Raw genomic sequence first — 15,824 nt, 5'->3', positions numbered from 1 at the left:
GAATCTTAGGATCATTTTTTTTAACTGTAAGACACAACTCATTAGTGGATTATATAATCAATTCAGTCATTGGAATCAGTGATTTGGAAAACAAAAGTACGAGTGTATTATAAGAATAAGTATTGAGATATAAAACCTGTTATATATACATAAAAACTCATAGACTGAGCTATGATATAAACTGTATTTCTTATTGTAGTTCACAGACAAAAAGGCTTGAAAGCCATTGCTTTAGAGGTTCTCTGTTCTCAGTTCCTTCCATAATTCCTGAGTCATAACAAATTCTCTTCGTATCAAGCCTCTTGCAGTGAAAACCCATTTTGCTTTTCACTTCTATGCCTCTACATGTCAGACATGATGCTAGGCATATAATCATGAGAAAAACCAAGGTCACAGCACTTCAGGATCTATACAGTTATACGAATCACACTAATTATAACTATGAATCAAAATAAGTTGTTTAAATAAAAAAGATACACATTTTTAAGACTTTATCAAAGCAATTAGTCCAAGGAATATACTTGAAGAACTAGCAGAGAATTAAAGAATGTCAGAATTAACTGTGGAAAAGGGCAGAGGAAAAGCCTTCCATGTATAGCAGAATGTATGTGGCCCTGAGTTGAGAGAAAGCATGGCATCCTTGAGGAACTGGAAGTAAGCCAGTATGCTACAGTCCAGAAAGTAAACAGGAGAATACAAGAAAGCACTGGAAAAGTTGGAGTGGTTCAATCAGGCAGTGGTTCTTGTGGACCAGGATTTTGTTTTCTCTCCTCAGAGTAATGGAAAACTATGAGAAGATTTATTCGGATGACAAAATAGGAGCTGTAAAGGCACTGAGTGCAGTGTGGAACACAGGCTTGAGGCAGTAAGGAGTGACTGTGGGGAAACCAGTTAGAAGACTAATAGATTACAGTCCCAGTGAGTGGTGACAGTGAATTCATTTACTATACTGAAAATTAGAGGGGAGAGGAGCAAGGGTGGTGGAGGGGGAAATACAGGACTTCTCCTAGGTTTCTGGCTGGCACAACTGGATAAATGGTGCTGCTAGCTGAGAGAGTCAACTGGAAGACACCTGGGTTTAGTTCTAGATAAGTTGCATTTAGGGTGCCTTTGATTTGGGTATGTCTACTGGCTAAGACAGCCTGGAAGTCATAGGTAATAGATGGTAAATGAAACTGGGCATAAAAGAGAAGGCCTGAGATTAAGCCCTGAAGTCCTCACCAATTCGTGATGCTACATTTCTACTTATTGTAATTGTGTATGAATACAACACAATTATTCCTACTTTAAAGTTTAAACATAGGCTCCCTGGTGGCTCAAGGGGTTAAGATACAACCTATGAAGCTATCCATAGCCACTGCAGCACGAGTTTGATCCCTGGCCAAGGAGCAACTCATATGGCACAGCAGACCTCTCCTGACTCGCCTGCGGCTCCCCTCAGCTGTATATTTCTGTCAATCTGCCTGTTCTGTTCCCCACTCTGTCTCTGGTGAATCCTCTCACCGCCACCCCGCCACCTCTGGCCTGTACCCCAGTTCTTGAATGCATAAATAAATATTTTCAAAAAATAAAGCTTAAATATAGAAATAATAAAAAGTGAAAGTCTACTCACTCCTTGGGTAATTACAACTTGCTATGTGCCCTTAAAATGTTTTTAGTGGGTTTATATACACACATTTTCCCACAATCTGCTTTTCAAAATCAGCAATGTAGTGAGAATATTTTTCTGTATCCAGGTATAGACAGATCTATCTTACTCACCTGAATGACTACAAAGCCCTACACTGTAGGGCTGCATCACAATTTCATCAACCTGCCAGTCCCCACAGATAGTTGAGTGATATGGCAAGCAGTTACTTGTCTATTTAATATCCATCATCCACCCTCTGCCTTGCTCACTGAACCCTGCTTTTATTCCAACATGTTCAGTCCCAGGTAATGGTTTTCTGATTGGCTTAAGCCAGCCGAGACTAACCTGTTGCCCATCTTTTCACTTCCCTTGCAGCTCTGTGGTCATGTTATCGGGTTCTGACTAATGACCCTAAGGAGAAGTCTGCTGTGAGAGTTTCTGAGTAAGCTTTTGTTTTCCTGATATAAGTAGGTAATAACGAAGTAACACTAATATTTTTCTTTCCCCTTTCTTTCTGCTTTGGACATGAATATGATGATAAGCCTTCCATAAGTCATTTTGCAACTGTAAGAGCATAAGCCAATACTAAGAATAGTTAAGCAGACAGAAAGTCAGGCCCTAATACACATAGAGAAGATACATAAACACTGGCTCATTTTAAAGAATCCAAATATATATCCACTTGGGAGTCTGAAAAAAATAAATGAAATGGTTGGATCGAAGATTCGGAGCAGTGGTTGATGGCGCAGAGGTTGAGAACTAGGCTGCAAAGCTGCCCGCAGCTTCTGCAGCACCATTTTGATCCCCAGCCGCCCGCGAGGGTCCCACATGGCGCGATAGACCTCTCCTGCCGAGCTCACTGCTCCCCTCAGCAGTGTATTTCATCAGTCTGCTTGTACTGTTCCCCACTCTGGCTCTGGTGAATTCGCTCACCTTCCCGCGCTTCTGACTGTACCCAGGCTTGTATAAATAAATAAATCTTAAATTTAAAAAAAAAAGATTCAGAGCACAGATATGAGTGAGTTGTACAAAAATAAGAAGCACACTTAAAACAAGATGATAGGAAAACTATTTTTCACTATTCTTGTGAGTACCTTTAGGTGTTGGGCCCAGAAAAATTTTCTGGCTCCCTGCCAAGCACAGCCCTCTGTTCTGTAACTTGATAAATGGCCTTTGTACACAATCTCTGACACCTCTTGCTTCCCCAGTTTGAGATTTCTATCTTCTCCCCTGATTGTTGAAAATATGCCAAGTATGAGATTATCTTTTACATGAAAACTTGGAAGATGTTTCATTTGGGTGAGCTAAATAAAAATAGAATAAAAAAGGAAGCATCAGTAGTATAACTTTTTAAAGCAGAAAGAAAATTCCTCTCTTTTTGAGAGTAAGTGCTTTGTAGCTATTTAATTCTAGAAAACAATTTCTATTATTTCACATTCTGATGTTGATGGTTTCTTGTGTTCTCAATTTTACCAGCTTCTCATGTTCTGACAAAATATAAGACGTTAGATTTCTTGAAATTCAGCAACTTGTAGTTCCACTTAAACATATGAAAATTATTAATACATTTAAACTGTGAGAAAATTGTAATTTAAAATATTAGACACAAAACAGTTTTATGTATAATCCAAATTGTACATAATTCACACCTATGCTTTGAAACAAATAGAATCTCACGTGTATACTACATTTTTACAATTTACAGAATGTTTTCATATACATTTTCTCATTTTCAAGACAGATATGTGAAAGTCTTATTTCACAGATGGAAATAGACCCAGACATTATTCAATGTTTGAACCATTATATAATATAGCCCTGAGACTTTAGATCTGCAAAGGGTTTTAATAATGTAAATATCACATATATTTTAGTTCTATCACCATTTTCAAGTCTCTATTTCCTTAACAAAACAGAAATGAGAAAAGTTTCCCCCAATCTAATAACAGAAATGGAAAATATTATATAGGCAGTAGCATAGTAATCCAATGAATGAGATTTATCCAGAAGCCAAGTCTACTTTAGAGGTCCTATATTGTTATCTATGTTCAAGGCACCAGTACCAAAACAACATTTAAGAGAATAATCTATTTTAAAGAAAATTATGCAGGACATGCCTGCTGCCTCCAAGATCAATGTTTACCTATATATAAATTCTAAAGGACCAAGAAATATACAGAAAATACTTTGCCCAGATTTGGAGTTATAGGGCCTGATTACCCCAGCTGAACCTTACAAGAACCTGGCAACTCATTTGGCCCTAGGTAATATTTATTTTTGGTAATATGTTTATATTTCTTTCCCCACCCCTTTACCTTCCTAAGTACCCTGTACCAGTTAGACTAGAAATTCCAATAGATAGCCTTCTTTCTGAATTATCTTCCCTACTGTATAATTTTTTTCAGAATTTTCCTTTCCTTATTTCTAAATCTTAAAAGACAGTTCTTTATAGTAGATGGGGGAGCTATAGTTTATATTCACTGCCTGAAAAGGGCCAGTTCCAGCATTAATTTCCTAGCAAAAAGCAGAGAGAAAAGAAAAGTTGAACAGAGCATGGTGATAACTGGCAGAGCAGTGACACCTGCACTTAGAAGGCTGCATTGCAGTTCTCTAATACTTTGAGGTTATCCTTTTGTTCTTAGTCAGCCAATTTAAAGAGGAAAATTCTGACTGGTCCTGAGTTCAAAGCAGACCATTATGTTTATATCATTGGTTCAATGAATCACTCTATTTGATGTTATAATACTTTTATTGCATTTGAGGTCATTTCAATAAATATCTTGAGTTTGAGGCCTTGGCTAGGTAATCCTTTTGCACTAGAAATCAGTTTTTCTGGCACAACTCCATTGCCAGCAATGGGATTTATCAAAACTACAAATGTCAACACGTTGAATATTTCAATACTGTATTCAATTGTTCATATCTAAATATTTCAGCTATGAAACAAACCAAATGTAAACGCTTAGTATATAGTACAAATCAACATATTCTTCACAGAAGAAAATAATGAAAGACTAATTTTCTACATGTCACCTGTTCATTAGTTCTTCAATAAAGTTACTTAGGTAATTTCCAGGACAAAAAAATTTATGCACCTCTACCCATGTTTTTCCAACTTTTTTTTATCTAGTGCTAAAGGGCATAAATAAGGATGCACACAGTTTGAATTATTTTTACAACTTTGATGTTTCGTCTGTTGTGCATCTTGCAGTAATGAATATATGGCGACAAGGACAAATGTACATTTAAGTCATTAGTAGTTACATGAATTTTGCTTATATGGCTAGTTGCTTATATGGGTCTGGTAAATGACAAGATAAAATAAGGTTTGATAAGCTTAAGTCCACTCACAGCATGACTTGATATAGTCATTATTCATGAGTTTTAAAAAATAGTTTTTAAAAGCTGCAAACCATACTTTATTACACATTTCTGACTCATGAGGGGGTAAAGTGTGACACAGCTCCTTTGTGCCACTGACTTTTGGAGAGTAAAGTTCTGCAATAAAATAAGAGTCTCCATACTCTTTAAAAAAAAAAAAAAAACGAAAAAACTTGAATGTGTTCTATGAGTGATTTTCACTCTATTGTCCCTTTAACCCAAGGCACAGTCCCTGGTACATCTTTTTGAGGTTTAGTTTCTGGAAAGTTTTCAGCAAACCTCTCTCGTGCTTTTTCCCAGTTCTTTTTGCTCTTGTTCTGGAGAAGGTGAATGTCTTCAATTGAGGATGGTTTGCCTGTCCCCAAGCCTGCATGTGTTCGCCGAAGCTGAAGCTGGATCTGTTACCAAAAGTTGAGCAGAAGACTTACTGTAGAGTCTAAACACACTGAAATCTGCTGTGTCAAGGCTATGTGTCCAGTTTCTGTACCCATAAACTTGATACTTCTAACAGGAATTCTTAGATTTTAAAAAAGATTGCTGCAAGTGAAAAACCTAACAAATACATCAAATACATACAGGAATATATATGTCATTACACTTGAAACCTAAAGTCATTTTTCTATAGCCTTGCCTGTCAATAAGAACACCTGATGCCAGAGAAAGGAGAGTGCTCCTTAAATAGCAATCACCAAATTTGACTGAGATGATAATCTATAATCCCACTGTAAACAGAATTAAAGGAAAAGAGATATTTAAACCAACTTTCTTAGTCTCACCTAAATGAGCGAACAGATAGGTTAAACAGTGAGTCATAAAAAGAGGTTGACTTATTTTCCTAATAGGAGGGTAGAATTTCTCATTATTTTAAGAACCATTAAAAGCTACCAGTTACTGAGTGCCTAATATATGTCAGGCACAATGCTAGGAGTTTTAGATTTACAACATCTCTGAAAAACAATTCTCATCATCCTCATTTTTACATAAAAAAACTGAAGTTTATACTTGCCCTATGTCACATGGCTAGTAAGTGATAACAGCACATTCTAACTACAAAAATTATGTCCTCCCCATTGTATCTCAATGAAAATGAGAAAGTTTACATTAAATTCACATGGATCCGTGCATTACATATTTAGGTACAAGGAAATTCTTCAGTCATGTTACTTTGGAAGGTTTTCGTAAAAGATAATCTCAATTTCCACTAAACCATGACACTACAGAAAAACCTCTGTATAATTTTAGACATTCTTTTATTGTTTGTGATGTGAGATTCTTGAACGTGAAACAGAATCTCCAGTTAATAATCTCCCTATTTGTAAACACTGATTGATACCACACTGTTTAGTGCCAGACATAGTAAAAAAGTTACTAAAAAAACTAAAAGACACAGAAGAACTTTTGGCTTAGAAAATAGCACTATCCTGTTGTGTTTATACACAATACACACACACACACACACACACACACTCTCTCTCTTTCTCTCTCTCTCTCTCTCTAATGGTGAACATAACAAATGGAGTAATCAAGTCTACTTTTGTTTGCTACTTGATTCTGAGTACTGAAAGGCAATGCCTGGCATACAGTAGGTGCACAGCAAGTATCTTCTGTAAGAATATGGAATAAAAGAAATCACAAGTCTTACCGGAGTTTTCATTCCTCCACCATCCTTTCCTAGGCCCTCTCCTTTTTTCCAACCCATCTTCTCCAACATCTTCCGACCTTTGTTGCTATCAGTAATTTCACTTTAAAGAAAATTTAGATAAGTGTTGATTTCTAAAGACCATTTAAGACATATATATACATATATAAAAATTAATGAATTAAGAAAAAGTAATATAACTACTTTGGAAAATTAACTAACTTAAGGTGTTCCTGATTATTTTCTATTTTTTGACAATAATTTGTATTTGGCTATGTTTTAATCTTATATTACTGATATTAACATAACTGTACTTTTCTGTACATGCTATACATTAAAAACGTTAAAATGAAATAAAATCTGACTATTTACATTTTACTCTCTGATTTATATTCTGCTTAAGGGAATTTTAATTTTGTTCTATCACATAGTCTTTACAGTTCTACAAAACATTTTTTTAGATATAACTGACATATCAGTTTTTTAGGTATATATGACATACAACAAAATTTAGTTTTTGTATATATTTTTAAATGTTAAATTAGCTTTACAATTAAAAAAACCGACCATGGCCTCCGTGTGGTTCAGGGATCAAAATCTCAGCACTATCAAGCTATGGCCAGCCACTGCAGCATATATTCAATTCCTGGCCAGGGAGCTAACCCACATGGTGCAGCGGACCTCTCTTGTCTCACCTGCTACTCCCCTCAGCAGTGTATTTCAGTAGATCCACCTGTTCTGCTCCCCACTCTGTCTCTGGTGAATCCTCTCATCCCCTGCACCTCTGGCCTATACCCCAGTTCTTGTATACATAAATAAATCTTTAAAAAATAAATTAAAAAAACAAAAAGAATGTCAGACCAGTATCATATCACTTTTGTCTTTAACTCCAATGCAATATTCATATTCTCCAGCAATTATTTAAAAAATATTAAACTTCTAAAAATATTTGTCATATTGCTTAGTCTATTTACTATATAGTACCATATTATATATTAAATATCTAATATGTACTATACCTGACTCCAACAATTTACAAGAAGCACCTTTATGTGATGTGCCATTATGCAAAAACTGCTACCATGTATCTTTTAAAAAATTATATCCATATATTATGTCTTAGAATCAGTAAAATACATTTAATCAAAAATTTATAATTAGTTGTCAGCTTCATATGAAAATTTAAACTTTAATTAAATGTAGAATTTATATTCCAAGAAAAAAATGTAGCCAATAGGCCAATTGTAAAAATATGGTCACATTGTAGGTCTCAAAATAACATTTTCATATTTATCATAGGTACTTTACCAAGAGAAAACTAAGTTAAACAGTATTTTAGCAGTTGTGTACTAAAATAAACTCACAAAATACTTGTCCATACCAATTTTTACTGGCCAGGCTTTCAGATAGCTATTGATAGTATATGAAAGTATGCTCACTCGGCTGGTGACTAAATGTTAGCTATGCATATATACATGTGTTCCAAGTATGTATACTCTCACATATTTAGCAATTTTCTAAGGAGTAGAATGCTATTAAAAGGAAAGTATGAAAAAAAAAGTATAAAAAGAAATAATGTATTCTAACTTTTTCTGAATCATTTCTTTCAAGGAAACCTATCAGAATATTCAGCCCTATAAGTCAGATTACTCTATGAATGTGATTATATATGAAGAATGTTCTAAGCAATTAAAATTTAATACTTACGAATGAACAGATGCTGGAGCATCATCTCTTTGGAAAATTCCTTCACTTCCAATCTGCTCCCTACGTTTTCCAGCTCTATCTTTATATTTTGGATTCTTCAGTGCCTTTTCATCTTCATAGTCTGTATTCTTTATAAACATGAAATATTCATTGAGGAAAACAAAGCTGATAAATAAAAATGTAATGTCTGTATATCTGCCTTACTTAGCAAATATGGTTCAATTTAGTCTCTATTAAACAATGAATTAAAACAAGCCATAGGAAATTAAGATAATTATATTATTGAATATGCTATTTTAATTCTACCCACTTTTAAATGTTGATATTATTTCACACTGTACTACAACATAAATTGTATATAAAACATAATATAAATCACATGTAAGTTATAAAAGGTAATCATAAGATAGTATGATAAAAATATTTTTTGATTTAATGCTGTATACTCATTCTCAAATGAACTTTCAGTATTGAAAGAAATATCAGAACCACTGGGATTAGAAGAAAATCTATTACTCTTTTTCTCTAAGGAACTGAACACTCCACAGGACCGAAAATACTCTGACACTGTTCCTTAGAAGTGAAAAATGTAAAAAGTCTTTTAAGAATGAATAAAAAGCAAACACTCTTTTACTCTGGCAATAAGAAAATTTCTGGCATCAATACATCTCCACATGATTAATCAGTCACTCAACAAGTACCACTATATACATAACTATATACAGTATATACTGTATACACAAGTACTACTGTATCCACACCAGGTGACAGAATGCAAAGAAATTTGTAATCTTAGAGGGCAGACACACATAATCTTTAGCATGTTACAGTATGACTGCTTCAACAATAAAAGTATACACAAGATGTGGCAGTTGCAGAGAGAAGAGGTAGTCAATTCAGCGTGGGTCTTCAGAGAAAGCTTCTCTTCCCCTTGTTAGTACTTGCTGATCTTTATTTAAAAAGTACGATATTCATCCACAGAGATGCTAGGGACTGCTAGAGCAATTCAAGAAAAGTACCACAGATGTTTTTACTTAATTTTGTTTTAAACAGAGAAGAAAGATACAGAACCACCAACTCATGTGGGTTTTTCCCCCAGAAAATGATACAGAATTTAAAAGTTTTAAGAAAAAAACTTTCTATTCCCTCCTTATGTTTTATTTTGCTCTCAAAGTAGGCCATTTTTTTCTATTATGGTTGCTTTCAGTACAATAGTAACAACAAAAAATAAACTTTTGCATAAAAATGTTATTTTGTAGCATCTTTATATATCTTCATGAAATGTAAAAAGCACCAAATACACTTCAGATACAGATTCTATCTAGTTTTGTCATTTAGCAGCCAATTAATCCTTAACTCAGAAGTTATTAATTACTTTTCTGGTCAATTTATAGGATTAAATGGTAACATTTTTAGTAGCCTTACTGAGGTTTAATTAACACACAATAAGTTACACAAAGTATGCAATTAGATACTCATGAGAGTTATCTATTTGATGGCATGAAACCATGACAATCAAGAATAATAAATATATCATCCTTCTTTGTAATCTGTCTCCGCAGACCTTCCCTGCGCATCCTTCCCCTCCTGTGTCCAGTATTAATAGCTCATGCATTTTGTATGGCTAAACAGTACTGACTATACAGACAGATCACAGCTTCCTCATCCATTCACGACAGACACAATTGTTTTCCAGTTTTTGAATATGAGGGGGAAAAAGCTGCTATGAATGCCTGTTTACTAGTCTTCATTTTATTTAAAATAATTTATTTTCATTTATTTATGAACAATGGGGTATAGGCCAGAGGTGGGGGGGGTGAGAGGGAGCAGAGAGAAGATTCACCAAAGACAGAGTGGGGGAGCAGAACAGGTGGATCTACTGGAATACACTGCTGAAGTAAGTAGCGGGCAAGATAGAAGAGGTCTGCTGTGCCATGAGGATCAGCTCCCTGGCCAGGGATTGAACTTGTGCTGCAGTGGCTGCCAATAGCTTCATAGTGCTGAGACTTAATCCACTGCACCACCAGGGAGGCCCCCAATAGTATCATTTTAATGCAACTTTTAAAAAAACAGAAATGGCTGAATAGCCATTTTTCTATTCCAACCTCAACAACTGAGATAAAAAGTAAAGAATAGAAATTACATGTGTATGTAATTACATACATAATATCAAAAACATTCTAAATAGTTCTCTTATATGTATATATAAACTGTGTACATTTAAAGGCATTTTTACCGAAAACCATTATGTACTGTTTAACACATGTAACAATATTTAAGTCCTTACCTGCAAACCATATTTCACTCGTATTTTCTTTAGTTCTTTTCTTCTCTCCAATTCTTTTTCCTCCTTACTCAGTGTTGGGCCAACTAAAAGAAAAAGGTGAGTATGATTTTAAAAATAAATCCATACAATCTATTAGATATTAGATTGTGTAAAACGTGCAGCCATTATGGAAAGTAATCTGAATTTACCTAAAAAAATTTAAAAGGCAATACCATATGACCCAGTCTTCTCATTCTTGGGCATCAAGCCAAATAACATGAAACAGCAACTTAAAAAGCTACACACTCTCCAATGTTTATTGCAATACCATCTCTAATAGCTGGGAAATAGAAGCAACCTAAATGCCCATGGAAAGAAGCCTGGATTAAGAAGGTGTGATGTATACACAATATGGAATACTATTCAGTCATAAGGACAGATGAATGCTGCCATTTATAGCAAAATGAAAGGGGTTCAAGGAAATTATGAGTAGTATAACAAGTCAAAATGACAAAGACAAATATTGAATATTTACACAGCACCTGATTCAACAAAGTCAAACACTTACAAAAACTAGCAGATAGTAATAAATGAAGTAAGGTTCTGAGGCAGAGTAAGAGGAGAGGGAGAAGAGTTAAGGAATGCAATGAATGGTGGTGAGTAAAAATAAACTACAGAAAAGCAAAAATTTTATACTGCAATTTAATAATACAAAAAAAGTATTTTTACTAATCTGAAGATTAACCAAGAGTTCAATTAAACATTAATATGAAAGTTTCTTGATTGTGATGATGTCCTCTCAGCATTTTTGGTAACTAAATTTACTTGGAATCTACCACACCCCAAAGATCAGGGATATTGCATTATAAATACCAAAAGAGTGAATATTTAAATTCTCAACATGATCATTTTAAGTGCAGAAATAAACTGTGTTCCAGGAACACAGGCATGTGCCAAAGAAAAATCACAGAACCCAAGATTCATGTTATTACGTAACATAGCAAACTCATTTTCAATATCTAGTATCAGAAAACAAAATATATATATAATGAAAGTGTGTAGGGCCTCCCCGGTGGCGCAGCGGTTGAGCGCTGGTTTGCGAACCTGCCCGCAGCCTCTGCGGCACCGGTTCGATCCCCGGCTGCTCCCCAGCCACCAGAGGAGGGTCCCACATGGCGCGCAGACCTCTCCTGCGGCCCGCTGCTCCCCTCAACAGTGTACTTCGGTCCTTCTGCCTGCTCTGCTCCCCGCTCTGGCTCCAGTGAATTCTCTCACCCTCCCGCGCTTCTGACTGTACCCAGTGCATGTATAAACAAAACAAGCAAATAAATAAATACATAAATAAATAAACATGCCTCTATAAAATTAAAAAAAAAAAAAAGAAAGTGTGTAATTGGTATTTGGGTGAAAAACTAAAATGAAAAAAATTACTTCTTACTAGTTCAAATTATCTACTTAAATTTTAAGAATACTAATCTGGGTAGGTTGAAAGCAAGGTAACAATCTACAATGTTATTACAGAAAATAATGGTACATTACAAATAATATATCAATATAAACTACAAGACAGCAAACACATTAACAATAACTCTTAATACCTTAGCCTACCATTTTTTAATGTTAATATTATGACAATGTTTAACTAGATGACTTTTTTTTATCAGTAAATAGCTATTAGAAGAAAACCAATCTTCATTATAGTTGTCATAATTATTCTTTCGTTGATTTTTTTATTGAATTAATGATGGATGACAACAGTGTATGTCAGTTGTATAGTTTCTCATCTTAGCACATATTATACATATATTACACCATGACAAATCACCAAATAAACGCACAATTATCATTTACCCACCAATCAATCAACCCCCTGTATCTGTTACCCATCACCAGCCTGCCCCTTCCCATCTGGTAACCACCATTCTATTGTCTGTTCATTTGTTCACTTGCTGTTTCTTGTTTTGTTTGTTTATTTACTATGTTTCTTTACGTGCCACAAATGAGTACAATCATATGGAATTTGTCTTTCTCCTTCTTATTTCACTTGACATAATCCTCTCAAGGGCCATTCATTTTGTCACAAATGGCAAGAATTCATATTTTTCATGGCTGAGTAGTATTCCACTGTGTATAGCGATAACTTCTTTATCCAAATATCCATTATTTGGCACTTTTAAGTTAATTACAAATACTCTTTTAAGGAACATTTACCCACCATTATAGTGTTGCTTCAAAAGCCTACTAAACTTGATTAGTTCATAAACAGAGCTAGTGAGTATCTTACCTGATCAAAAAATAAACAATACTATAAGAACCAATAGCTAATAGAAAAAGCAACTCAGTCATAATCTAATAACCTAGATCTCAAACTTCAAATACATGTCATTTCTTAGATTCTTTTTATAATACTCACTGAACCGTAAATGTATCTCAAAACACTGTTTTATTAATTACACATGAAGCTGATAGCTGATACTTTTTTAGAACACTCAGTGAATTGGAGAGAAAAGTTATGTCCACAAACAACAATATGTCTCACATACCAAAAGATTCATCCTTTTTATCAAGGCGAAGGTGAGCTCTAACCTGTCCTGGTTCACAACCATCACAGGTATCACTGCCAGGGTGAATGTGAAAGGATAACACAGTCTCTCCTATTTTCACTTCATCTCCATGCTCAAGTACATAAGGGTCACATTTAGTTTTTGGCTAAAGGAAAAAAAATTACAAAATAGAAATCCAAGACAGTTATAGACTGCTACTATAAGTAATAACTGATAATTAAAAAAAATATACATAAAATGGTTCTCGGTAAGACACACATAGGCACATACATGCATTCATTTCTACAATTTGATGAATAATTCATAATGTTCTACTAGTGAAGCAGCAGCTAGCTGAACTGAACAACTTCTAACTTTTATATTATCAAAACACATAATTTGCATATCCTCCATGCCCAATTTTATCATGGTAACATGCAACACAAACTTCATAACATCTAGTATTAAAATAATCATAGTAAAAAGATGGACTGTTGAGAAGTGGATGAGTGCATCATATTTCCCTTTTTCCATCTTTTCTCTTGATAGTTCAGTTTCATTTCACTTTTTTATTGTCACAGTCTAAAAATAAGGCCTCCCTTCCATATATTTTCTTATTATATGTCAAGTATTTTTCTACATATTGGGAATAGAAGAGTCAACTGGATAGACATTAGACATAGCTCCTGCCTTCAAGGAGCAAATTTCCATTAAAATAATTTTGAAAACACAGAAGTTGCTATAAATATGTTCACTCTGATTAGCTTTTAAATGCATTTAGTGCTCAAAATAAGGTATAGACACACAATTAGAAGTCAAAACTCAACAGTGAAGCTCCACTGAAATGAGGATTTCCAGCCTTTCTTGGAACTGTCTTCCAAATAACACATCTGGGCTTCAATAACACTGATCTGAACCAAATAATCAATATAATAAACATGTCCTTTATGAACAAAATATTTCAGTTCAGCTTTTTAAAATAATGTCCAATTAATTTGCGTGCACGCGCGCGCGCACACACACACACACACACTCACCTGAAGAATTTGTTTTCCATTAACAATGGTACCATTTTGACTGCCTTGATCCACAAGGACATAACTTTGTAGGTCGTGGTCAAAATAAATTTCTGCATGAAACTAAAAAAAAGGTGATCAAATAATTGCAAAGTATTATACATTTTTTAAAACCCATTGATAACAATTTCCTATGTAAGGATGCAGATTTTAATCTGACAACTTTTATTAGTTTTAATACTCTTTCCTGAATATAGTAGTATTAAATACTTCTGGTAGAAATATAGAGGCGGGCCTTCCTGGTGACACAGCAGTTGAGCGCTGGGTTGCGAAGCTGCCCACAGCCTCTGCAGCACCGGTTCGATCCCCAGCTGCCGAGCAAGGGTCCCACTTGGCACGCAGACTTCTCCTGCCGCCCGCTGCTCCCTTCAGCAGTGTATTTCGTCACTCTGCCTGTTCTGCTCTCCACCCTGGCTCTGGTGAATTCTCTCACCCTCCTGTGCTTCTGACTGTACCCACTGCTTGTATAAATAAATCAATCTTTAAAAAAAATAAAATAAAAAGAAATATAGAGGCTACGGGAAAAAAAGATTATTTATAATTGCATTCATAACTACCATTAATGATTTAGTGTGTATCCTACCTTTCTTTTTTCTTTTAATGATTTATTTATTTATGCATACAAGAACTGGGGTACATGCCAGATGCACGGGAGGGTGAGGGATTCACCAGAGACAGAGTGGGGAGCAGAACAGGCAGATCTACTGAAATACACTGCTGAGGGGATCAGTGGGCGAGACAGGAGAGGTCTGTCGCACCATGTGAAATTCTCGCTGGCCAGCCAGGCCAGGATCGAACCCATGCTGCAGAGGCTGCGGACAGCTTCACAGCACTGCGCTCAACCGACTGCGCCACCAGGGGAGGCCCTCTACGTTTTTAATGCAGTTGAGACTATACTATATATAATTTGAAATTTGTTCAAAGTATTTTTCTATATCATTAAGAGTTCTTAATAGAAATGGTGAAACACGCAACTTCTCAGAGCTTTCCACATTTTCAACACTTAAGATTAGCGATGCCCTCCTTGTTCCACAGTACTTTGCTTATGTAACACTTATGTGAAATTAGTGCAATGTCAATGTCACTGTCTTAGCTCACTTTTCTTTACCACTTGGCACACAATATAGTGTTACATACATATATTGGTCATGTACTCAATACATGTCTATTTAACTGGAGAAAGAGCTGCAGAGACATTTGATTTAAAATTTCAAACAATATACTGTTGATGGTAATGTAAAATGGCATAGTTTGGTTCCCCAAAAGGTTAAAGAGAGAGAGTTACCATATAACCCAGCAGCCCTAGAAATATGTCAAGGGAAATGAAAGCACACATTCAAACAAAAACTTGTACACAAAAGTTCATAACAGTATTAACAACCTCAAAGTGGAAAAAATTTAAATGAATGTCAGGTAACACATTAGCTGAACAAAATATGGCATATGCACACAAGGAAATATTATTACTGGGCAGTAAAAAGAAATGAAGTACTGACACATGTTACAATAAGGATGAATCCTAGAGGCCATGTTAAGTGAAAAAGTTCATTACAAAAGACTATATATCACATGATTTTACTTT

The 15,824-nt window shown here is 35.0% G+C and overlaps 1 protein-coding gene across 2 annotated transcripts in view; it reads right to left on the bottom strand.

Annotated features, from left to right (window-relative positions):
• Positions 1-2,705: 2,705 nt before the first annotated feature.
• Positions 2,706-15,824, bottom strand: part of AGGF1 (angiogenic factor with G-patch and FHA domains 1) — a 30,017-nt gene continuing 16,898 nt past the window's right edge. Inside the window, exons 10-15 of one of the 2 annotated variants that reach the window (XM_037529463.2) lie at positions 14,204-14,305; positions 13,167-13,332; positions 10,645-10,727; positions 8,358-8,485; positions 6,654-6,753; positions 2,706-5,409 (exon numbers count right to left, since the gene is read on the bottom strand). In XM_037529463.2, the coding sequence (XP_037385360.1) occupies positions 5,209-5,409; positions 6,654-6,753; positions 8,358-8,485; positions 10,645-10,727; positions 13,167-13,332; positions 14,204-14,305 (780 nt within the window). In that variant the 3' untranslated portion in view covers positions 2,706-5,208. Of the gene's footprint in view, positions 5,410-6,653; positions 6,754-8,357; positions 8,486-8,794; positions 9,354-10,644; positions 10,728-13,166; positions 13,333-14,203; positions 14,306-15,824 lie in introns of those variants that run through there. The other variant, XM_037529464.2, reaches the window with a different exon arrangement.

Source organism: Talpa occidentalis, unplaced genomic scaffold (assembly GCF_014898055.3).
Source record: "Talpa occidentalis isolate TD23 unplaced genomic scaffold, MPIMG_talOcc4v2.1 talOcc4.6, whole genome shotgun sequence".
Lineage (NCBI taxonomy): Eukaryota > Metazoa > Chordata > Mammalia > Eulipotyphla > Talpidae > Talpa > Talpa occidentalis.
Note: the sequence above shows the minus strand (reverse complement) of the source record. Positions and strands in the feature narration are given on the sequence as shown.